The sequence below is a fragment of the Ambystoma mexicanum genome, chromosome 1p (assembly GCF_040938575.1).
Source record: "Ambystoma mexicanum isolate Mex_15411 chromosome 1p, UKY_AmexF1_1, whole genome shotgun sequence".
NCBI classification, from domain to species: Eukaryota; Metazoa; Chordata; class Amphibia; order Caudata; family Ambystomatidae; genus Ambystoma; species Ambystoma mexicanum.
In genome coordinates, this window is record NC_090921.1 from 280,278,696 (window position 1) to 280,303,525 (window position 24,830).

The following is a 24,830-nucleotide window of genomic DNA, read 5'->3' on the forward strand; positions in this document are numbered from 1 at the left end:
AATAAACCTGTTCTATTTCGAACGGCCCAAATATAACTGGTACTAAACTTGTTCCTCCCGATCAATGCTAGATTCTTGGTAGACAACCACACCTTATCCCCTACCTGATACTGGAGCCTCCCTGTGCCTTCTGGCAGCAAATTTCTTGTAACACAATTTACTTTTCTTCAACGCTCGTACTGCCCGCTCCAGATTCTGTCCCATTGCTCTCAACATGCTTTTTATATCTGGAACCTCCACCTCCTCTAAAACCGCTCCCGTCAAAGCGTGGATGAAACCCATGAATCACAAAAAATGGTGACATCGAAGTTGAGTCCTTTGCTGTATTATTGTAAAAGAATTCTGCCAGCTATAATAGTTCTAACCACCCTTGATCTGAACCCAAATAACACTGGATGTACTTTTCCAATTCTTGGTTCTCTGTTTGACCATTACCCTCAGGATGATAACTGGTAGTCAAATTGATCTCAATATTTAACTCTTTGCAAAATGCTTCCCAGAATTTTGAGACAAATTGAGCACCCTGGTCTGAAATCGCCTGACTCGGAAAGCCATTCTGCATAAAAGCCTGTGCTAAGGACATTGCTGTAGCGGCCCCCTTAATTGGAATGAAGTGACCAGCTTTGGAAAACACATCCACCACTACTAGTATGGTTGAACATACCTTATACGGTGGTAGATCAACAATGTAATCAATGGATACTGTGTGCAAAGGACGCGTTATAATTGGAAGAGGAACCAGCAACACTGCAGCCTTCTGATGATCTGCCTTGACTTGCATACAGATTTCACAGGTCTTGACATAATTTTCTGTGTCTTCATGCATTCCCTTCCACCAGAATTCTCTTCACAACAATTCAAGAGCATTCTTAAAACCCGATGTCCAGCTAATGGTGAATCATGACCAGCCTTCAACGCCTCCTCTTGTAGCTCCTCCGATGGTAAAAATCCTCTGTCAACGTACGGTAAACCTTCATTGACCAAAGGCGCCGGATCCTCAGCTTCCTACTAGTTGCTCCCCCGACATTAGTTGCTGAATTTGTTCCCGAAAATCAGGACCCTTCTGCACATCTCCAACAATAAAATTATTTTCCGCCAACAGAGACCTCGGTGCACACAAGTCATTTTTTTTATGCTACCGGGAAAACATTCGGACAAAGCGTCCGCCTTCCCATTCTGACGCTCTGATTTGAACATAATTACAAAATCCTATTCGGCAAAGAATAAAGACCAACGTAATTGCCTTGGCAGAACGAAGAAATGTCAAATTCCTGTGATCCGTCAAGACTGTGACCCGATGTCGCCCTCCAAAAAGTTAATGCCTCCATTCCTCAAAGGCTGCCTTGATGGCCAAAAGATCTCTATCTGAAATTTGTATAGTTGCTTTCTGCTGAAGAAAATCTCTTCGAAAAGAATGCCACTGGGTGGAGTTGACCAGTAGTAGGATGACGTTGGGACAACACAGCTCCCATGGCGCAATCAAAAGCTCCTGCTTCCACAAAAAATGGCTGATAAACAGCTGGATGCAATAAAATAGGTCCGGTTAGAAATCTTTCAAAAACTGAAACGCTCTTTCCGCCTCCTCACTCCACTCGAACTTCACTCCATTTTCCAACAAGCTTGTGATTGGGGTAAAAACTTTTGGTTATACTTACGCGCTTCTTCACGCCAGCAGCGGCAGCATCGCCCTCAGCATTTCGGCATCTGAAAGAAAGGAAAAGACATTATTAGAGGTGCCCATTTTGAAGTGGCCACAATTCAGTAATACTTACTTGCCACTGCACGTGCAACAGCGGCGGCATCTCCCACAGCATCTCGGCACCTGAAAGACAGAAAAGGACATTATAAAAGGGTGCTCCTTCAGAAGCGGCCTCAGATCTTCTATACTCGCGAGCCTCTTCTTGCACAGCAGTGGTGGTGTCGCCAACAGCTCCTCGGCACCTGAAGGACTATTACAAGCCACAAAAGGACACTGAGCCTAAATACTGAATTCATCCAGTGACGTAACTGGATTCCACGCGCCCCTGCACCAGAAGCGGGATGGAGAGCTCGGCTTTACTAAACCAAAGGTGAGAGTTCGTGGAGACCAGTCGAGAACCAAGAAGTGGGAAAAGCAGAAGATTGGTGGGAGAACTTATCCAACCAGCTTGTAATTACCCCTTTTTCTTCCACCTGCAGAAAACTCACCTTACAAGCCAGACAGTCAATATTCGGAAGTCCTGCCGAGAGCGTCTTCCGAGTTCTACGCTTCATCATAGTCATAGAAGCAACTCTAGCAGTCCAGTTTGGGTCAGTGCCTCCGTGGGAATCAGGTGAGCGTTACAACACCTTCCTGACATGCTCCACATGTGGATCTAATTCCTTGGAAAAAATCAATATATCATCGATGTACACTACTACAAAGACAACTAAATATTTGCGAAGCACCTGATTGATGAAGAACTGAAAAGCGGCCGGAGCATTACAAAGACCGAATGGCATGACTTGATATTCGAAGAGTCCGTAGCGAGCCCTAAACGCAGTCTTCCACTCGTCACCCTCTCGAACTCTCACCAGATGGTACGCTCATCTAAGGTCCAACTTTGTAAATATCCTTGCTCCTTGGATCCGATTTAGCATAACCGATATCAACGGTAATGGATAGCGGTTCTTGATGTGTATCCTATTTAATGCTCTATAGTCGATGCATGTCCTCAAAGTTTTATCTTTTTTAGGCACAAAAAACCTGGGGCGATGCTGCTGGCGACTGATTTTTCGAATAAAGTCTCTAGTGAGTTTATTTTCCAGGTATTCCTTCAAGTGTTCATTTTCCTCTTCAGTAAGGGCGTAAATCCTACAGCATGGAATTGGTGCTCCATCTTCTAGGTCTATCTTACAATAGTACGGGCGAAGCAGAGGTAATTCACTAGCTTCCATTTTGTTGAACACATCCTGAAACTCCAAATAATCTTCAGGCAACACCCATGCTACGGCTCCTACATTGTTCTTTTACCTCCCCCGCTGCCAAACAAACCCCTTGAGATTCAAAACTTCCTTTCAGCTCTCCCTCCACCATGCAATGCTCTCTACAATACTCTGACTTGAATTCCACCGTTCTCTTCCCCAATCAATAATGGGATTGTGTAAAATAAAGCCATGGCATTCCTAATATCTGTAATTGTGGTGCATCTATGAGTTCAAAGACTGTCTTTACTATGTCTCTCCAATTCTCATTACCAACTGACTAGTCATTTGCGTAATTAACACTGAGGTAAGTTGTGTGCCATCAATTGCCCGTACCTGCTCCGGAACCCCCTTTTTAACTATGGGCACTCCCAGTTTACTAGCCAATGGAAGATCCATAACATTACCAGTTGCTCCCGAGTCAATTATACATGGACCTCCACACCTAGGCTTAACTTCCCAGAACAAGGATACATTGAGGGTGATATGTGGTACAGCGGTCTGAATAGTATTTGCCACCAGCTGTCCTTTTCAGCAAATGGCGGAAATCGCTTTGGGGTGCGTGGGCATCTTCCTACAAAATGAGTACTGCCACCACAATATAAACACAAATGCTCCTTACGTCTTCTGTCCTTCTCCTCCTTGGTCAAGGGTGGCCTAACCTGATCTTCCCGCACTGGTCCCTTTACCTCTCTCACTACCAGATCTGTTCTAGCTCTCACTCCTACTCCAAACCCTACTCTCAGAAAGATTTCTTCGCTTTTCTGACCTCCTCTCACTTAATCTAAAATCTAATTGAATGACTAAGAAATCAAATCTTCACATGAGGTTGGTCTCTCTGCGATGGTTGTTAATGCATCCTCATGTAGGCCTCTATAAAATAATTGAAGAGCTTATCCTCAGGCCAGCCACTCTCCAAAACCAATGCCCTGAACTGAGTGGTATAAGCTATCAGTTCACGATTTCCTTGACGTAATTCTAGTAACTCCCCATCTACACTCTGAGACGACGTTCTCCTGTCAAACATCCTACCAAATTCTGTTTTAAACTCCATCCAGCTATGTAATTCTGCTGCTCCCTTCTCCACCAAAGATACTGATCATGCTGCTGCTTCTTTTGTTAAATAAGAAATCAAAAATGCAACCTTGGAGGTTCCAGTGGGGAAGGACTTGGTCTACACATAAGTGCAACTCACATTGCATCAGTAATGTCTATAATATCCGTAGAATCAGTCCCTTCCTAACCTTTCACGCTACAAAACTTTTAATCTCCTCCCTCATCTTCACCAGACTCTTCTACTGCTCCACTCTTCTCTTTGGACGCCCTTCCTCTCACCTTTCTCCCCTAAAATCCATCTTTCACTTGGCCATCCGCTCCCTCTGCCTCCTCTCTCCTCGCGACTCCATCTCCTCTTCACTTAATACACTAGGTTGGCTCCCTTTTCACTCTCAGCTCAAATTTAATTTTCTCTGTCTTGTCTTCAAAGCCCTCTATAATCTTGCTCCTTCCTACCTATCCTCCCTTCTTACTTTCCACACTCCTCGTTCCCTCCGCTCTGCTGATCTCTTCCTTCTCTCTCCTCCTCCACCCTATGCCCCCTCCCGCTCCTTCCAACTTCTTGCTCCTTTCCATTGGAATCGCCTACCCCTACCCGTCCACTCTATCACCTCCTACCCTTAATTTCGCACTTCTCTTAAATCCTCTCTTCCACTCACCCCCTAACTTTTCATCTTCTTCCTTGACTGAATCTACCCTCTTACTATTGCTCCTTCCACTAGCGTTTAACCACCAACTTTAATTGTTCTTTGTACAGCTTTCTGGTTTGATTCAATTGTCATGCATTGCTTGTTGTAATTGATTGTTCCTTTTGTAAAGTGCTTTGGATTAAAGCGCTATATAAATTCAAATAAATACAAATAATGACTTATTTCCTACCAATGGCGTGGTAACTAAAGATATGCCTAGAGAAATATTAACTCTCCTATCCTTCTCTGCCAAACCCTTCTGCCCCTCCAAACCTCCTTCAGGATACAATACTGGGGGTTCCTGATCTGCTTCCAAACTCAACCCTGAGGGCCCGCAGAATCTGTCTTGTGTACAAAACTACTTAATTCCTCCATCTTGGCTCCAATAGACAAAGTTTTCTTTCTCGCCTCCCATTTCCTCATTTCCATCAACATCTTCCCTAATGCCCCCAAACTCCACCCTGACTCTGGGTCCATCTTCACTCAGGCAGGATTAAGTTACTTGGGCCTTCCATTCTGTGAGGTCCAGCTTCTGAGTTCCTGCAGGAGTGATGATAGCCCACCAAAGTCTGCCGACCCAACAGTCTTAGAGTGACAACTATCAAGCTGGCAAACCAAAGGGGAAATGGAGAAAATGACAAATGCAGGTATCTTCTGGGCCTGGACTTCTCACGGCTGGCTACATAGAAGATAACCTAAAAGTTAATCAAACACATTACAAACTTATCTGCCACTTTCCTCTCATCTTTATGCTGAATTACCCTAGCTTCCTCTTCATACCTGTAGCCTATGCTCAGTTAGCGAATAGGCTACTTTGATGCTGAAGACTGATGGGCGTCAGCTCTCAATATTTTATCAATATTCTGATGTAGCTCGTAACTGCTCTTGCCTTCTGTACTTGATCTCCAATTGAGTCTTTTCCTATAACAGCTGCTTAACCTTTTCAACTGCTTTTTTTTTTTAAATTTATTTTTATTTTAATTTAAAATTAAACAAACACACTACAACTGTTTCAAAACATAGCACATTTTCATCATACCTCCCCAACTCCCTCCTCCCCCCTTAAACTAGAGCCGATTCTCACATGTCGTTTACCGGAGCATCATTGGGTAGCACAATTCTTAGGCAGTGCCTTTTCAACTGGTTTCAGTCTCTTCCTCCAACCTTAACACCACAATGTCTCTTTAACTATTAAAGTCTCTGCTCCGTTACTTGTGTGCTTCTGATTACGCATTCAAACGTGCTCTTATTCTTTTCCTGGCACATTTCCCTTTTCTTTACAGGAAGCGACAAGTTTCTTTTCTCTCGGTAGGTAGCCTCTCTGCTTCCCAAGGATTCGGCTCTTAAAAACTGTGTGTGGTTAATGTTAACTTCTAAAGTTTGTTTCCTATATTAAGATGTCTAACGCTGCTACGTGGGTAACTGACTAATCCAGGGAACACTATTTGTGGCCAATCTGATATCTTTGCTTTTCAGGAGACATGGCTGCATCGGCTACCGTCACTTGGCGGATTTTCTCTTTTTCTAAATACTGCCATTACAGCCAAAATGGGATAACGGTAGTGGGTCTTCTAGTTGGCGTTTACAATGATCGGGAGATGACCGCTATAATGTGGAAATGTCCAAAAACTTTTATTCAAGCAGTGGAATTGACTTGGGACTCTCAGCACATCCATGGAATGGGTTCATGTTTATTACTAAATGTATATTGGAACCCTGCTCGTATATCCAACCAGGCGTTTCTGGATGAAGTGGAAGATCTGCTTGAGTGGCATCAAAGGTCTGACTCAAATGCCATAATAATCTGTGGGGACTTAAATGCTACCTGTCTGAGTGTGCTTGGGAAATCGGTAGCCGCTAGTGTTTTCTCGCCCGCAGTGAAGCAGGGTTTGGCCTGATTGGCCAATAGGGACAACGGGGGGCTGCTTATGGTGAATGGGAGTGTTGATGACATTCCGGCTAATGTCGCATGCAGTCATGGTTCGCAACATGCTTTATTGGACTAGAGTTTCTGCCAACATTTTCCAAAAATGGACTAATTTTAAAGTCATTCCCACTACTGCAAATGAACACTCTTTACTGCAGATGGCTTGGTCCGTCGATGAACTTGTTGTTTTTAATGGCCAGTGTACTCCTCATTTGGAGGTCAACTCTGGGTAAAACCCGAATTTTATGGAGTCCTCAAATAGTGGAAGATTTCAGTTCTGCTTTAAATCGTGCTCTTTGTACTAGTGGCAAATGTGAACAAAGCTTGCCATTAGATTTAAGTGTTGTCTAGTTTTATTGTTTCTACTGAGATCGGGAAAACCACATTTTAAACATTGACCGTGAAGTGAAGCAAAAAAGGTTTTTAAGACGTACGGGGGATTGACCCATTAATTGGTACTGTGGATTACGACTTTAAAGTAAACAAAGTGAGGTACAAAAACCGGTTAAACCCAGAAGTCCACCATATTTCAGATGGATTCTGTGGACCTGTTGGGAGTCCTAAATTCTAAAGATGGCTGATTTTGAAAATAAAAAAGAATCTCTTTAGTGGCTTGGATGATAGCCCACAGCAAGCTTTCCAGCTCAACCCAGTCTGAGGAAAAATTGATTATTTTCAACAGACTTGTACAGAGGGGGAACTCTAAGCTGATCCTATGGGTGTACATGGGGATTCAACTTGAATCTGAAATTTACCACAGAGGATATTTTACATCTTATATAGGTAAGTAGCAACTCTTGTCTGGACGGGCTCTCTAATTGAACATTTGTCCTGATCTATGGGTGGAGATTTTGTATATAATTTTAAGCAAATAACTGGTGGTAAGACGTGTCCCTCTTAGTTGCAAAAATGCATTATTCTTGCCCATTTTCAGAAAAGGGACTGATCAAATCCAAAAAATGATGGGCCATCGCATTATTGGATGCTGCAGAAAATGTTTTAGCCTCTTTGGTCTTGGCTGAGTTAAATGAGTGGGATAAGAAGAGTAATGCATTTGATATTTTCCAGTCTGGCTTTATCAAGGGATCGGGAACAGTTTTGACTGGCTTTTTGCTGAACTTCTTGAAGGGAAGAGCTCTCTCCGAAGGAAACATAATTTATGTTGCATTGATAGATCTTGCCCTTGCTTTCGATAGCATTAATAGTACGTTCTTGTGGCGAAGGTTGTTGAGCTGCGGTTGCCCGCCTTTACTTGGGGGAGATATTGCAGCATCTGTATTCTGATACCTCTCTGCATGCCAGATTAAATCTTGAAGGTACCCTATCCGCACAAATTACTACATCTAAGGGCATAAAACAAGGCTGTATTTTAGCTCCTGCATTATTCAATTTTTTATATTGGAGCGACCATACGGGATGTTAGATTTTTCCATCCCCGCATTAATGGTAGTTGGCTACTATACCCGGATGATCTGGTGCTTCTTGATCGGAATCTATAGTATGCCTATAGCGCCAGCTTGATCAGTTGCATCATTACGCCCAATCGAATGACCTCACAGTAAATGTGGCAATATCAAAGGTCTTGGTAATGAAGTCAAGGAAAAGGGAGAAGCCTGTGGGTAGATGGTTTCTGAACAATGAGCTGCTCCTTTACTTAACTCTGGTTCTACATTACGGGAGGTCGGCAAGAACAATCTAGAATCGCTATGTTTGTTTATTTGATAATGCGCACCAAACGCTCAGGTAGCTGGGCGATGCAGTTTCAAGAATATTTAATCTTAGTTACAACATGATGTATGAGTACAGGCATAAAGTAATTACAATACAGGTGGTGCTAAAACATAATAAGGTGGGTGGTACAGGCATAATGCAGGTGGTGTCATTGGTAGCCGGGATGTCAGTAGTCACATAGATAAGGAGAAAAGGATTGTAAATTAATGAAACATCAGGGTAAATAGTGATGTCTAGATGTCCTTAGAGCGGAGCCAGTTCAGTGTGTTACATCTGAATCTAGCATATGTCTGTTCCACTCTGAAATCTGTCGGGAGGGAGTTCCAGGAGAGTGCCGCTTTGACAGGCAAACTGCCACCACCCGCTTTGGCAAGTCTGAATCTCGGAATATCAAGGTGATGGTTAGCTGATCTAGTGTTATATGTGGAAGTTTTCCTAGTCAGTCTAGCAAAGAGATAAGGTGGTGCGGCATTATTCAGACATTTAAAGGTGAGGGAAACTGTTTTTAGGAGTATCCTATCGCTGATTTTTAGCCAATGCTGATCTCTTCTGGCGTTGGGTATATGCTCTCTTCTGGGTATGTTCAATGCTGCTCTTAGGGCATTGTTTTGTAGTATTTGAATTTTATTTAGTATTTTTTTGCTAGCTCCTACATTGAGGGCATTACAGTTTAGACATTACCAAGGCATTGGCCAGCGTTATGCAACTGGCTTTGGATAAGAAGTACCTACAAGTCCTAATCAGTTTACAAGTATAGGCTGTGGATGAGGACATGGAGCTGACTTGTTTATTCAGGGAAAGTGTAGAGTTGAGGTAAAAACCTATGGTTTTTACCTCAGTTACTACTTTGATGTTGTTGCAGTCGATATTGAAGGCTGAGTAGTTGGGGCTGAGTTTCTTTAGGTTGGAGTCAGAACCCAGAATCAGGATCTCAGTTTTGTCGTCATTCAGGCAGCGGCCGTGTGAGGCCATTCGTGCCTGAATGATGAGGTATATGCTGTTTACCAGAGCCGTGTCTTTGACAAAGTTGCCTGTAAGGGGTATAAGGATCTGGGTGTCATCAGCATAGTTGGTGTATGCGACGCCCAGTCTGTCAAGTTTGTCAAAGAGTGGCTTGGTAAAAATATTATACATTGTTGGTGAGACACATGAACCTTGTGGAACACCACAGGTGATTTGGATTGGGTCTGTGCTGAGGCGGAGAATACTCATCGTACGGTTGGCAAGGAAGGATTGTACCCAGGCTATGGCATTGCTTGAGAAATGTGCAGCTGACGCTAAGTGTTTGCAAAGTACTGCATGATCCACCAGTTCAAATGCTGCAGATAGGTCGAGGAGGATTAGCATAGCTGTTTTACCATTGTCCTTCAACTCGTCGATTTGTGGCTTAAGATCACTTGGGGCCGTTTCAGTTCCATGCTGTGGTCTGAAACCGGATTGGCGGGATCCTAGTAAGAGATTGGCCTCAAGGTAGCTTTGGATTTGGAGGTAGGCTACTCTATCAATGATTTTAAGGAGGAATGGTACCGTTGTAATGGGCCTGTAGTTAGTAGGGATGGATGGATCAAGGGTCTGTTTCTTGAGGAGTGGTAACACCCAAGATTCCTTTAGGTTGATGGGGACAGAGCATCAATTAAAGGAGGCGTTAATGAGCTTGGAGATGAATGGTGCTAAATCTCTGGCTGCGTCCTTAATTATTTGTGCTGGGCAGCTGTCTCCCTGGCAGTTTGAAGGCTTTAGTGAAAGTATAACCTTTTCCGTTTCAAGTATGGAGGTATTAGTGAATCCGAAGGCAGAAACGCTGTTAGGAGTAGTACTGAGCAGGGCGGGGGGCATCTCGGTAGAGCGCAATGAAGCTTTTTTATTTGCTATTTTAATTTGCGAGTAGCTATTTTGTTGGATAGGGCATTTTGGATACTGGTGCACCATTGTTTGTCTTTTGGGATATTACCTGTGGGAGATATTGGATTTTCCATTTCGCACAGAATGGAGAAAAGCTCCTTGGTATTGGAGTTAGCCTTCCTAATCCATTCATTGAAAGTATTTCGCTTTGTGAGGATAATTTCTTTCTTGTACCGGTTTGCGAAGTTGGATAATGGTTTTATTCTCGGCCGTGGGTGAATGTTGCCAGATGGCTTGGAGTTTCCTCTTTTGAAGTCTAAGCTCTTTTAGTTTGGGTGTAAACTAGGTATTAAGGTGTGACTTTTGTTTGCTTTTACGGAGTTTAACTGGCGCAATAGAGTCAAGGGCCTTAGTCATGGTGTTATTGAAGGTCTGTTGTGAAACGATCTAGGTTGCTGGTAATGGAGGAGAGTGTGGGTAAGAGAAGAGGGAGTAATGTTTCGGCAGTAATGTCTTTTTTACTTCTGGTAGGTAGAGGAGGCACTATATCAATGTATTTAGGTTTTTGAGGCTCCAAGGAAGAGGAGAAACCAATGAGGTGGTGATAGGTCCAATGTTGAAGTTTTTTTTTGGTAATGGTGGTAGAGCAGTTCAAGTTGGCCACCCAGTCTAGTAGCCGCCCTTTTATATGAGTAGGAGCAAGGACTTGTTGGGTCAAGCTATGTTCAGTCAGGATAGTTTCAATGGATTGGGCCCGTTTATCGTCCTGGTCATTGATTCCCAGGTTGAAATCTCCAAGCACTAGGAGTTGAGTTACTTTTGATATTATTAGAGAGGAGGCTAGAAAGGTCTTCCTCAAAGGTTCCTGTTGGGCCAGGGGGGGTCTGTATAATAGGAGGATAGTCAATGTGCTGTTATTGGAGATTGGGATTTTGGCTGTGAGCAGTTCACAAGATTTGATTTCAGGGGGGGTGGTAAGTCTTACTGCCAGATTGGTTTCGGCTATGATGGCCAGGCCGCCTCCTTTTGAGTTAGGCCTGTCAACCCTAAATATGTGATAGTTATCTGGTACCGCTAGCATGATTGCCAGGCCAGCAGCTTCATGAAGCCAGGATTCGGTAACCGCCAGGATGTCTAAGTCATTGTTTAGAGAGTAGGTCTGCGATATCATTGGTATGAGCCAGGAGGGATCTAGCGTTAATTAAGCCTCCTGAAATCATAGTTTTGCTCTGTCCTTGGAGAGGGTGGGGGAGTTTAGATTTAGGGGGGTTAGATCTGGCCTGATTACGAGTAGGCCAAGGGGCGGCTCTGCGTATTTTGTGAAGGTCCCGGGGTAGGTACTGCAGGAGAGTGTTGTTCTGCAAAACTACCCTATTCACTTCCCAAAGCATCTGCTATAAATTACAAGATTGGTTTGTTTTCTGCAGCTCCGTTAATTAGATTTTGCAAGGCAAAAGTCGTGCCCTTTTTAACGTATGGTGCAGAAACTTCTGTTCACTTCACTCATGTTTTGTGGGGAAAAACCTTGAGGGATTGTTTTGAAGGAAAGTGCTGCGCTTACCCAATCTGGTACATGCTAAAGTATCCGACTTGATTTGTGCTTACCGTCAATGTCCGTAACAGTACAGTGGAAAATAGTCACACTTTTCAGGAAATGTTTATTTGCAGATTGTTACCATGGCAAGTAAAGAGCATCAGCTCTGGTCTCCTTGGGAGGTGGGTTATGTCGATCTTATTAAAGCATTGGATGCCTATGTTGACCTGCTGATTGATAATCTATTGGCAATGAAATGCAAAATGTGGCAAAGATTAGATCGACACTGGCACAGACTGTAAAAACTTTAAGATGTTCTCTTACTTGGCCCATGAGATTAAATTGTTCCTGTATTATCCAAATGCATGGAAAGATTTTCTCACGTGTGGTGGAGAGGGCAGTTTCTAGGATTTCTAATGAATTTACATTTGACTAGGGAAGCCCCTGCAGTGTGTACTATAAACACTTTACTTCCTGCTTATTGCCGGCTCTGTAATGACCATAGGATGGCAGAGTCTTTGTATTGCTCTTCTGTCTCACTCTAAAGGATTTGAGGAACTGAAATAAAGGTGTTTTCTTAGTCATTATAAGGTTATTGCTCGTGATGAGTAATTGGGTTTAGTGGGACTAACACGTCTAGTATTGGCAATGGTTAAATTTCTAGCTCTTTTATGATAATTGGGTGAGATATTGGTTGACAAAATTATGTGTAAGTGTTCCTCTTCAAATTCCTTGTAATAATTGCATATTTGCACATAGCTGCCTTGTATATGAATTTAAAATTTGGACCGTTATATACTGTTTAATTTGAGTGGTTTTGTACGTAGATTTTATATTGAAACATTTTATAATTTATTATATTACATTTTGTTAACTTGATGAAGGGTTTAAATGTAAACCAATCCTTACTAAAAAAAGTAAAAGAAATTTTATTGGTTGGTCGAATGTATGTCCTTTTACTCACCAATGCAGCACATATCGGCTTCACACGAATACATTGACAGTACCGAGCATATGAACTTATCCTGATCAACCAACTTATTTTGGCCTTAAGCCATTCAGAGTAACTTGGAACTTTATCAAATGCTGTTAGGAAAGATTTTCATTTTGCACATTTCCCTCCATGGATTCCTATGGAGACCTCGAGCCTTGTTATTTTTGAACTGTGTCCTGACTTTTGGAGGTCCGTGAAGCCTTCCACTTTACTTCCCTTGCCTGATTTGCTAATTCCTATGGATATATTGACTAATTCCCTATGACTGTTGGTATTTTCTCTCTTTGGTAGCCTTGTATTTTTACAATTGTACACATCACAATGTAGTGCACTTAGGATACTTTGTATCCTTAACTTTTTACCTAATGGTTTATCCGTGTGATTTGTACCATTTTTGTGATATTTCTATTGGACACCTTTGCATTAACCGCAAGTGGCTCCTGTGGAATCGTCTGAGCACCGCAACCAGCTACCCACATGAAGTGACCACTGCACCCACGACCCCTGGGCTTCCCTCACCCGAAGCAAGGAATGACAATTTTGTCCCCAGTGAATTCAAAGATCTGCAGTGTCACCTGAAAGAATTGGTCTCCGGGTGGTAAGGTAACATACCAGTTTGTCCCCGCCCCACCAGCACTCCAGAGGGTAACAGGCTAACATTGGGTGGAAAGCCCTTGTCCCAACTCCCTCTGGCCTGGCCCCTGGTCATCGAACCTTGTCTTTCCTAGGACGGACTTGCATTGGGAGTAGGGTATAGTGGGGTACTTGCATATTTTGGGGTAAATACATATCTTACTTAAAAGAATGTATCCAAGCCCAATCCCAAAACCCAAGTCCACTGCATCAATTCTGAAATACCTTCTCTGGAGAAACCATAGTTTAACTTGTGACATTTGGGCACAATGCCCCATACCTCTTAGGGCTGGACTGCATAAGATGGAGGGAACTGGGTTTGTGTTTATTCTGTTTTGTATTTGAGTACTCAGCTGTGGAATAGGGGTATTTAATTTCATATGCATCTTTATTATCCCAAGTGGTGAATGTGTATATATGTAAAATATGGCTTTTATTTACATTACATACTGGTGATTTTGATATGCTTAATGTGTTCCTTAAGGCCTAATAAGTTTTTAAATACTCACTGTCTAACTTTATTACCGGTGTTCCCTGTGGCCCCATTGTAGCCCTAGACACCTCTCACTTTTCATGAGTAAGCCTTGACTGCTCGTCCACTCTATCTTGATTGGGTTTTGGATAACCTCTGTGTCTTCAACATTTACAATAAATAGGGTGACCTCCCAAAACCCCCTCCCCTAGGGACTTATTTTGGAAATACATCTAACAAATTTAAAATCATGGCCTGCAGCATTTTTGCTAGTGATTTGCCAACAAGTGGAGATGCTAGCACTAGGTCTCTGTCCATAAGAACTGCAAATGCTGTGCCCTTAAATTATATAATCCGGATTTTAGTGTTTTAAGCACAGTCCTAGCTGGACCTTTTATTATTGGATGTCGCCTATAAAGCAGTAGTAAATACTTCATCAAGCATTTTGTGTTTGGACACTGTAACCACCAACAAGACAGGTTGGGAAAGAAAACTCTATTTCAGTGCCTTTACCCCTGATCCATTTAATTTAACCAACTGTCTGCTTGTTCCTTCTAAAGATTTAACTCCATAATCTGTCATTGTGCAAAAGAATAGGTTACTTACCTGTTGTTGTAAGTTTGGTGCTTGGTATGTTAGACTACTTTTGGGGAGTCAATAATTTTCAAGCTGGGTAATCAATATGAGATCTTATTCATCAGAACATTTAGTGAAGGTAAGTAATTATGGGTGCAGACATTCGCCATATTAAATGAGGTTTGGCGAAGAGAACCTCAATATTTTCATAACCTGGGATCAGCGATTGGAAGCTACGCTCTGGAGTGAAACTGAGGAATAGGTGGTCGGAAACACAGATGGGGTGGTGGGGGAGAAATGTCAGGTACACTGGAGGTGAATTCATGTTGATGTTTCCAGATTGCTCACTGTCTGGCATTTGAAATAACAGATTTCCTTGCATTTCTCAATTTTTCCACTTTTCTCCCCCATGCTGCTTCTGGATGCAGTTCTTCAAACTCTGGCCAGCAGCCGAGTGCTCATTAGGCCCGAGGAGGGACGGCCAGCCCTACCCAGCACTTCCGTATGTACCAACTACCAGTGGCCTTTGTACTCCTGGCTGGAGCACACTAGTGACTCTGCTAAGCACAATCCCAGATGGACCCATATGCTCACCCTTTCATTGTGAAAAGGAATTTCAATGGTAGGAAATCCCTCCAAAGAACTGTCAAGGTACTTTAAAGAACCTAATTTTCAGGGTTGATGAGAATATCAGACCACCCAGAAAATTCACACCATCCGAAACCTGGATTACTGTTGTGCCCTTACAGGTGTTCCATTTCTTTGTTCCACATTTTGCAATTATGTTAAGGAAGCCAACAGGCCGAATTGGATGGTATGAAACCAACAGTTTTAGAGATCTTTGTGGTGTCATCCATCGGAAAACACAATCAGTGTTGCACAACCTTTGGGTGTGTATATAGTACTTTATTAAAGCATGCCTTAGATGCTGTGCATATATTTCCACCTTATTGGCCTTCTGCTGAAGAACTGGAGCCTGCTCTGGGATTGTGCTGGTAGTGGAATGGTTTCTGATGCTTGTAACTGAATGCGGTCCCTCAGCAGGTTAAGCCCACCACCCCTCCCTACTTCTTAGATGTGGCAGCCTCCCTATATTTTTTTTTTTGTGTATTGTAGCATTTGGCAGGTGTTTGGGCTAGATGGCAAGGCACTTTATTGTTTTGGAGACCGTTTTTATTTTGTTGGTGTATGGGGTTCACTATTTGAAGATCTATGTACTTCCCTGCCCTCCTCCCCTCCACCTGGTAAATGTGAGGCCTGGTTAATCTGCCTGGTTACATCACACATTTGTCGCCAAAGAATATTTTCCATAAATTTAAATAAGCAACTGAAAACCTATCTCTTCGAAGAACGCTTATTCTTATGTCCTGCTATGTGTTGTCTTTCTGACGATTAGTCCATGCCTCATTTGCCTTTGTTTTCACTCGTACTGTCTTAAATGTGAATAGTGCTTTGACGCCCATGGGCTTAAGCGCTCTAAATAAAATACAGATTAAGAAAAATTAGACCTTCTCCTTAAACGAGAGAGTTTTAGTCTGAGAAGGATAAACTATTGCCAAGAATGTCCGGTTAACCAGGCCTAACCTTTCCTATGTGCAGCTCCTATGGACTCTTTATAAATGCATGGCTCTGCAAACTTACTAGTCAAACTTTGAAAGTTGTGCAACGTAACCGTGAGCTGGTGGAGTTCTTAGCAGGTGGTTCTGAAGAACTTTTTATATACAAAAAGAAAGTCTGATATTTCATTAGGTGTCACCTAGCACTCTTCCCACGTCGAGTGAAATCAATTATCACAAAATTTTATTAATAAAGATTCAATACATTTCATAAAACAATCATAAAAATGATCATAGTACATAAAACATAAACATAAACCCCAACGGGTTGCTTGAAATACGCTAACAGTAAATGGGCTAAAAGTTGTGAGGCATAGGAATCAGTGTGATATGTACACACATGTGAAACATTACTCACCCATGGTGTTCCTACTTGTGGTGTTTTAACATAATGTATATGTTTTATGTACTATGATCATTTTTGATTGTTTTATGAAATGTATTGAATCTTTATTAATCAAATTTTGTGATAATTGATTTCACTCGATGTGGGAAGACTGTTGGGTGACACCTAATGAAATATCAGTCTTTTTGTATATAAAAAGTATATGCTCGCAGAGCAAGAAGTCTGTTGATCCCTACCTGTGACTCAGAACCATTTTGAGAGTAGGGTTCTGAAGAACTGCCATACCTACAATGGTACTATTGGTTGCGTTTGTGTCAGCTTAGGAAGCATCCAGGGATTTAGTGCTGGCACCTTTTGGTAGGTGAATTCTAGGGTATTGATGGCGGTATAGGAAAAGATGGGAAGTCAATGTAATGCCTTGAAGGTCGAGGAAAGAGGAGTCCCATGGCTTCTCTTCAGTCATCTGACCTTAATGCAAGTTATGGACTAGCAAGTCCAGATGATATTTATTTGCTTAATTGTACAAATTAATATCTTCCAGACCTGCTGTATATTGGCTTACTCAGGGAGGAAGTCATGGCTGAATGTTGGTTCATGGTTCACACTATTACAAGTTCCTGTCAGGCTAATATGAATAGGTTGGAGTAGGTGGAAATAGTGGTGGGATGTGCTGATCATGGACCCAATTTGGATTTTATAATTTGGATGAAGGATGTGCTAGACCTTTACACTTTGCGATGGAGGTGATTGGCAGATCATGGATGGTTTATTACCATGGAGTACTTTGGAAGCTATATACTTAACCAGAAAAGAAACACTAATTATTCACTATGGGGAATCCTTTCCATCGGTGGTAGCCTAAAGAACTGTTTCTCAGAAAAGTGCAGTCACTGTCCCGACAAGAGGCACTGTTACTTCCATCTCTATACAGGTAATTATCCATCAAATATTTGATCTTCCTGGATTGACCGGTTAATTGCACTCCAGACTTTTTCAGTTCTGCAAGAATTCTACCTTACTTTGTAGAAACGTATCCTCAAATTGTAATGCAGAAAGCTACCATTTATTAACTCAATATTGCTTTCATACCAGAATTTCGAATAGTATCCTGTATTATGAATTTTCTAAACATAGTAATTTTAATACCCTCAAAACATTGATTGCCAACAAAAGACCAATTCACACTCCAGCATAAATTAAACTGACTGGAACTTACCTGTTTCCTTGCAACTCGCTCTCTGGCCCTTCACTCATCTGTGTTACATCTTGCACTTATCATCCCCTCCCACCCTGCTGCACGTGCATGATCCAAATGTTCACATTGCCTAGTTGGACTGCTTCTATGTTCTGCTCATGTCTGTTATCATATTCCATTGTCTTGCTGTTCCAAACCCCCATTCCCTTTGCCCTTTGGGTGCTTTCAAACACAATTTCTTGATTAAGCACCTTACAAATGACCAATAAAATAAATAAAATATAACCCTCTTGCAAAACATTGACAAGTAGGTGCGTGGTTTATTTTAATTTGTCGAAATAGTTGATTTTGTTGTCGTTCAGTCACTGGACTACATCTCTGGAACCAACTCTCCAGCGGCCTTCACTCTGCCTAGACCCCATTATAATTCAGCATAGGTGTATATATAACCTCTCGAAATAGGCTCATACCTGCTTGATGACCATTGACATCTCAAACTTTACTATTCACCCCCACCTTGACCCATAATGACCTGGATATGGAAAGGACACTGAGGACCAGAGAGGTGAGTTCCTCAGAATCCCACACAGTTGCTAATGACTGCCCTATACTATGGTGTTCTTTGCTATTGCTTCCGCAGTCTCTGTAAGGTACAAAGTAGATGTATAGCATTGCTTCACCCTGCTGCTGTGCCAAGTCACACTGAGTGCCCAGACGTTTGAGGTATTTGTAACACAAAGTTGCTCTCCAGTTGTATGAAAAAAGAGGCAGTTAGATTTGCAATGTGAGCTTAATAAATGGAAAACTTAATAAATGAATTAAACCATTATCCTGACAGCGGCTATATGATCATCCATGCTACAGACCCCCTGATGAACCTTACTGTACCTACAAACCCGTGTTTTTCACAATACGTTTTTCATTGCAAAAGTTTTTACTTGTGGTGCCACGTTCTAATGTTCTGTACCCTTAAGTGGTCTGATTTTATTCCATGCATTCTCAACTCTACTATAGCTTTAGCTGGTCTACATGCTCCAGATTCTCGAGTTCGTGAAACACTAATATTTTATTCCATGACTAGTTGGTTTATTTTTGCAGTTTTTGTGGTTTTACTCCAGATTCTGATTGTCTGTTGCCTTTTTCTCTTTCTCTGTAGCACGACAAGCAGCAGTAAACCAGGTACTGCAATCTGAAAAAAAAGACTAATTTAATAGAAGTGAACGTGTTATTTCTAGAGCACTCCACCAACAGAGAAGCACTGCAGGATTGATATTGAAAGTGAAATCTAGACCGATATAAACCCTCCCTGCGTCCAGACGCCCATCAATGCCCCGGGCATCCAGGATCACTGCACAGATACACGGATCGAACTTCACCAATGGTGCAGGCTGAGAAGATCAACACTCCCTCCCCTCAATCACCCATACTCTCCTGTGTACACTGAGGTGCCTTCTGAGAAGACCAAAGCATCCATGTGTTTCAAACGAATATTGATTGGTGTCCCAGGAAGCTACAGCACACAATCTCTGGATGGAGGCCTAGGCGACTGTTCAGAGGAGGACCCTCTGTTTGGAGTATAAATACATCCCCTGATCAGACACACATGGACTATGCTCCTGTTGGTTTGCTCAGCCACTCTGGAATGGTCTCTTTGGTGCACGGTTTGGTCATGTTTTGTACACTTTTGTTCTTAGTGCATCAAATATTAGATGGTGGTTTTGGGAAGTGATGTTTGGCAGTTGTGCAGTCTGCGGTTGGAAATCCCAGCACTGGACCCGTTCTGATATTCTCTTTGGATTATGGAGGTTCTCCATAGAGCAAACTAGAGTAAGAGGGCTTATACTGTGCGATAACCAAGATTATTCTACCGACCCAAGTATTTCATAATGTGCTTGCATGGCAGGTTGCGAGGCCTCAAAGTATGAGATCCCATTACGTCCTCCTAATCTTAAGAGAACACTGCAAGAACACCAGACCATAAAGCCGGATTATGATTGCTTAATATCTTGCTGTGCTTCCCAGAAAGATTGTTGAAGAAAAGGTGTTTATGTGGACTGTGAAATTTTGACACAGTTGTAAGAATGTGAAATCCTTTGCTTCGGTCCTGTAAATCAGTATGGTATCCTTCCTTATGATGAGAGCTTTGAATGCACACCTACTGGATGAAAACTGAAGTGTGGTGCGTGTGTTGACAGACAATGCATGTTCATTGGCACTGGTACGACCAAGCTTTTTTTAAATGTGCAGTATGGATCTACAAACCCTGGCATTCAAAATGCTGCTGATTTAAATACAAGAATGACATGGGGCAACTTGGCAGACCAGAATGTGAGTGTTTGACTTGAAGGCATCACTCAAAAATGCATCCTGTCCACAACAGGGGTCACCCTGTGGGCAGATACTCTCTAGTCTGTCCAGTCACTGTATAAGAGGTTGCTTTGCACATATTTCTCGGATGGCTCTAGTTGTGTCACGCTCACCTCAGCGACTCCTCATTTCTGTTTAATGCTGAAGAAATAGTTGTCTGAAAATGCACTCTGAGTAGACTGTGAATTAAGGGGGGCATTTGATTGGGAGTATTGGTATGCAGTGACTGGGTACATCTTGCCCCCTTTGCACTTTGGGATTTTAACTTGTTTTCTGCTGTGTATGGATTAATAAACTGTTTCTACATGCCAGGTGTCCTTTTGGTGTGCTCCCTGAGATTCTCCTAATACTTAGGGTGGTGGTCTCTAGTGCTTTTCACATGCTGCTGCGCAAACACGCAAATGCCATCTGAAAGGAGCGTCCCCAAACTTTTGATTGTAACATGAAATTAAATCTATTTCCTCTCTCTCCACCCAACTCCTCAACATAGTTTCCTTTTGGGCCTAGCCCGAGCTATATTCACAAGGACACAAATAGGCTATGAAAACAAATACCCCACATTCTCCCCCTCAATTAATTATTAACCAATGTAGCTACCTCATTTCCTCGATCCAGCTCGGGGGATGCTTTACCAATCTTTGAGCTTGACTGTTGTCACGTTTGCAGCACTCACTTAGTTAATTTTCTTATTCAGCTGAATCTTCATTTGTGGACCAATCCTCATCACCCACATATCCTGGTTTCTCGGATGTATCAATGTACTGCATGTCTTCATCTTCACTCCTATGTGGGGAGCTTGAAAAACTGTTGCGTGTAATCCTCTTGTCATGTCGCTGAGCTGTTATCATTGACCTATTTTTGTCCATCAGTTACAGGCCCTGGGTCGAACGGTGGGCTTCCTTTTATGAGACGTTGATTGGAGTACTAACACTTTATCTTCTATTGGAATGTGTGAGGTCTGTGTTTTCTTCCTTCTGTTAGTATAAGTCTTCATCTCTTCTTTTTGCCTCAGAATCATGTCTTTGTAACTTTTGTCATGTGATGTTTGTCTCTGGTCTCTTGCGGTAATCTTGTACGCACTTGTCTGCCAAACATCAGCTTTGCAGGACATTTGTCCATGGTATTGAGGTGCATTTCTGTAATTCCTCAATAATTGATAGATCTCTAGCGGTTTCCTTGTGTTGGATATTCGCACAGGCCTTTGTTGGTTATAAAATGTTCCACTGTCCCATTGGCTTTGGGCCCTAGTGGAGTTATTCTTCAGTGGTGGAAACCCATGTATTTGGAAAATGCTCTGAAAAGGAGGGCCATTGTCTGATTTGACTATTTTTGGTATCCCATAAGTTTATTCGGTCTAGTGCTTGTATGACTGAAGACTCTGCTGTGGACTGGATTATTTGAACCTCGAGATAGTGTGAATGTTCGTCTACCAGTGTATATATTCCTGGCTGTAGTGGGACGAAGAAGTCAATTCCTATTTCTTCCCGAACGCTGCTGGGTAGGGGTGTTATGCTTAATGGTTTTGGATAGGTCTGTTGTTGTGGACTTTGACATATATTGCATCCTTTTGTGGGTTGATTCCAGTAAATGGTCCATTTTGGGGAAATATACTTTTGCCGTAATTAGCATGTCATTGATACGATTTTCCGGTGTCCCTCGTGAGGCAGCTATATTACTTGTTGATGCAGGGTCGGAAGGGGATTTTACAATCGTATTCCCCTTTAGTAGTAGTTGAGAATTCGAAATAGATGGTTAATCTTTTACAGGTAGTGTCTGTATGGCATGTAAGTCGACTGATGTGCTCATCTCCCCCAGCCATATTTGGTGTCTTAACTTGTCTGATTTTAAGGCAGGTGGTGACGTTTAATGTTGGGCTTTTCAGCTGTGCATTGAAAGTCTTCCATTGATGCACAATTTGAACAGTTTACTTGATGTATAAGCGCCTTGCAAATGCACTATAAATAGTCGCATCATACATGCATACAGCATCACCTAATTGATGTATTGGTCTGCTATCAACACCTTGGTGAGGGCAGCGGCTGCTCTGACAAGAAATCTGCGTGATTTGCTTCCTTCCCTGGCTAGAGCATGATGTCGAATTTGTAATCTTGCAACCGCAAACCCCACTGTGCTATGCTTGGTGGCATGTATCTCGGGAGGATGGCTCAGGGGCAACGTACTCGCCTTGGATGCAAGACGACACAGAGCAACACAGGTTCGATCCCCGGGTCCGCGCTTAGAAACCTCTGGGTATTAAGCGCGTTATAAATAACCTATCATATCATATATCATGTGTGCCAGAGGTTTATCATAGATAGTTGTTAGGGCTTGGTGGTTGGTTTATGGTAAATGAATTCCCAAACGGAAATAAATGACTGTTCACATGCCCACACCACAGCTAAACTCTCATTTTCTGCCTGTGAGTAGGCTTGCCCAGTTTCCATAAGATTCCCACTCGCATAGGAGACTATCCTCTTGGGCGACATAGACTTATCAGAGTATTGAGCCTGTATGTCAACTAGGTTTACAGGGCTGGCATCCACTGTTATCTCTGTGTTGAGATTGGGGTCAAAGTATGACATACAGATTCTATGTTGCGTCAGATCTTATCAAATGCCTTCCTGACTGTCATGGGGCCCCTATGAATTCCTGGTCTTTCTTCATAAGTTGTCATAAAGGAACACAGACCGATGCAAAATCAGGAAGATATTGTGTGCAATAGCTTGCAGAACCTAGAAAAGATCTCAACTGAGCAATGTTGAGCGATTGAGTCGCCTCTGTCTGCGCTTTCTTTTTGACTGCATCAGATTCAATGCTTTTCAATGAAAATGTGTGCCCCAAAAATCTGAGTTGATTGTCAGTCGCATTTGCCTTGATTGAGAGGTGAAGTTTGCATTTTTAAGGGCCTAGTAAATTTCGAAGTGCATGGCATCATGTTTGTCTTGTGATGTACCAAAGACAAGTATATTGACGCTATGATTAAAATAATTATGGTTGATGATCTTGTGCATTTCCACAGCAGCCGACGATATTCCGAAATGTAGCCCCTTGTGTCGGAATAAACCTAGAAGTGTTGTCAACGTAGTGATGTATCTGGTATCTTTCTTGAGCTCTAGTCAATGGTACCTTTTATTTAAATCTAGTCTTAACAATATTGTGTCTCAGTTTTAACAGGTGCATCATATCGGTTATCCATGGTGCTTGTTGTCCCTCTCACGATTGTTTTGTTCGGTATTCTCATGTCTATACTCGGATGTTTGTGATTTTGCTGGACCTTTCTTGGGCACTAGCACTATGGGTGTGACTGATGGAGTGAAGCCTTTTACAGGTTCTTTGATGCATTGTTGATGGATTGTAGTTCCTTTTCTACTTGTCCTTGGATACTAAAACCGATACCCCTGTAGTGCCGAGCCACTGGTTTTACAGGCAGATCGATATGTGATTTGACTTGGCATCCTTTTCGTTTCCAAATTCCTATGAATGGTTATGGGAATGTGGTTTCTATCTTGGTGGATCTAGTTGGTACAGTACGTGTATAAGACCATATGCATCCACAGTAAATGTTTGTTTTTCTAGCATGTATTACTGCTATCTGATCTTTATATGAGAACTTGGCTGTGAATGTACCAGTGTAGTGGTTGTTTAGAGCTGTATGCGTATTTGTCTACCTGGGCTATTCTCAATTTTGTTTTACGTGAGCAATTTCTTAAATTAATCTTTGTACGTCACATTTGTAGTAGTTCCACTGTCAGTTAGAAACTGGTATGCCTGTTCATTTATCTTCACTGAAAGGATATGACTGTTAATTTGCTGTAGAGATCCAAATGGAAAATATGTGCCCCTTTTTCCTTCTCTCATGACTCGATGCGGAGTTGGTCACTCGTAGATGGGATGGTTGCTCTCGGATGATGTAGCCTTCTTTTTGGTTTGTGTTGTCTTCTAGAAGATGCAAATCATCTGCTTAATGTCAGTCTGTCTGAATGTGGGAATCTCCAACTTTCTTCTCCTATCCTCCTTTGGCTTGTGTACAGGGGCTTTGTTAATGACTACCTAGTCATCTCTAGTGTAAGTAGCACTTGTTCTTGGAATACTGGGCGGAAATGGTTTTCTTGTCTGCATGCGGAATACTCCTGTCCGAAAGTGGGGTGGACACCCTTGTGTGGGAAATCATAGCCAATTTTTTGGGCATTATTTGATGCATGGTCGTCGGTGCGTTTGGCTCCATTTTGAGTTTCTCCACCGTGGTAACTTGCATATAAATGGCCATGGTAGTCTGGGCCATCGTGAGGATTTGGATTTCAGGTAATGTGGGGTTTTTGCAGTAATTTCTTTTTCAAAAGAAGTGATTCGCGTCCTGCTTGATGACTTCCTCATTGGAATACAAGTGGGAAGTTGCAATGTTTCTCATGTGCGCAGTCGGATTACGAAAATGTACAGTTTCCCCTTTTGGTTTAGTAGTGTGGCTATATTGTCTTCCGGTATTTCATATACACAGCTGGGCCTGTTGTCAAGCAGTGGAGGCCCCTTATCCGTCTATCGTCTTGCAAATCCTTTGCCTCGTCATATACCTTGAAATCCCACATCCACCTGGCCCATCTGGGCCTTTGGTTCGTTTTATCTGGCATGTCAAATTGCACTGGTGCTTCAATTGTGCTGTGTTGCTTCCCAAAGCCAAGTCTGCATTCAATAAATACCTTTAATAATAATAATAATAATAATTGGCAAAGGGACATGTGGACGCATGGTCCACTACAGCTGATTTTGTCGGAGGAGTGTTTCCTGGTCTGGCATGATGGTGACAGGCGGGCATGCCCTGTACGGAATGTGCGTTGACCCTCCAATCTTATAGTGGGAATGTAAAGACGAGGTGACGCCAGTCGTAATATGCTATTGTCTTTGGATCAGGGTG

The 24,830-nt window shown here is 42.4% G+C and overlaps 1 protein-coding gene across 2 annotated transcripts in view; it reads left to right on the forward strand.

The window, feature by feature from the left end:
* The window catches only part of REEP6 (receptor accessory protein 6), a 254,556-nt gene extending 234,324 nt beyond the window's left edge, over nt 1-20,232 (forward strand). The window contains exons 5-6 of one of the 2 annotated variants that reach the window (XM_069646711.1): nt 14,826-14,899; nt 18,711-20,232. In XM_069646711.1, the coding sequence (XP_069502812.1) occupies nt 14,826-14,899; nt 18,711-18,728 (92 nt within the window). In that variant the 3' untranslated portion in view covers nt 18,729-20,232. The remainder of the gene's footprint in view (nt 1-14,825; nt 14,900-18,710) is intronic. The other variant, XM_069646718.1, reaches the window with a different exon arrangement.
* Nucleotides 20,233-24,830: the final 4,598 nt, after the last annotated feature.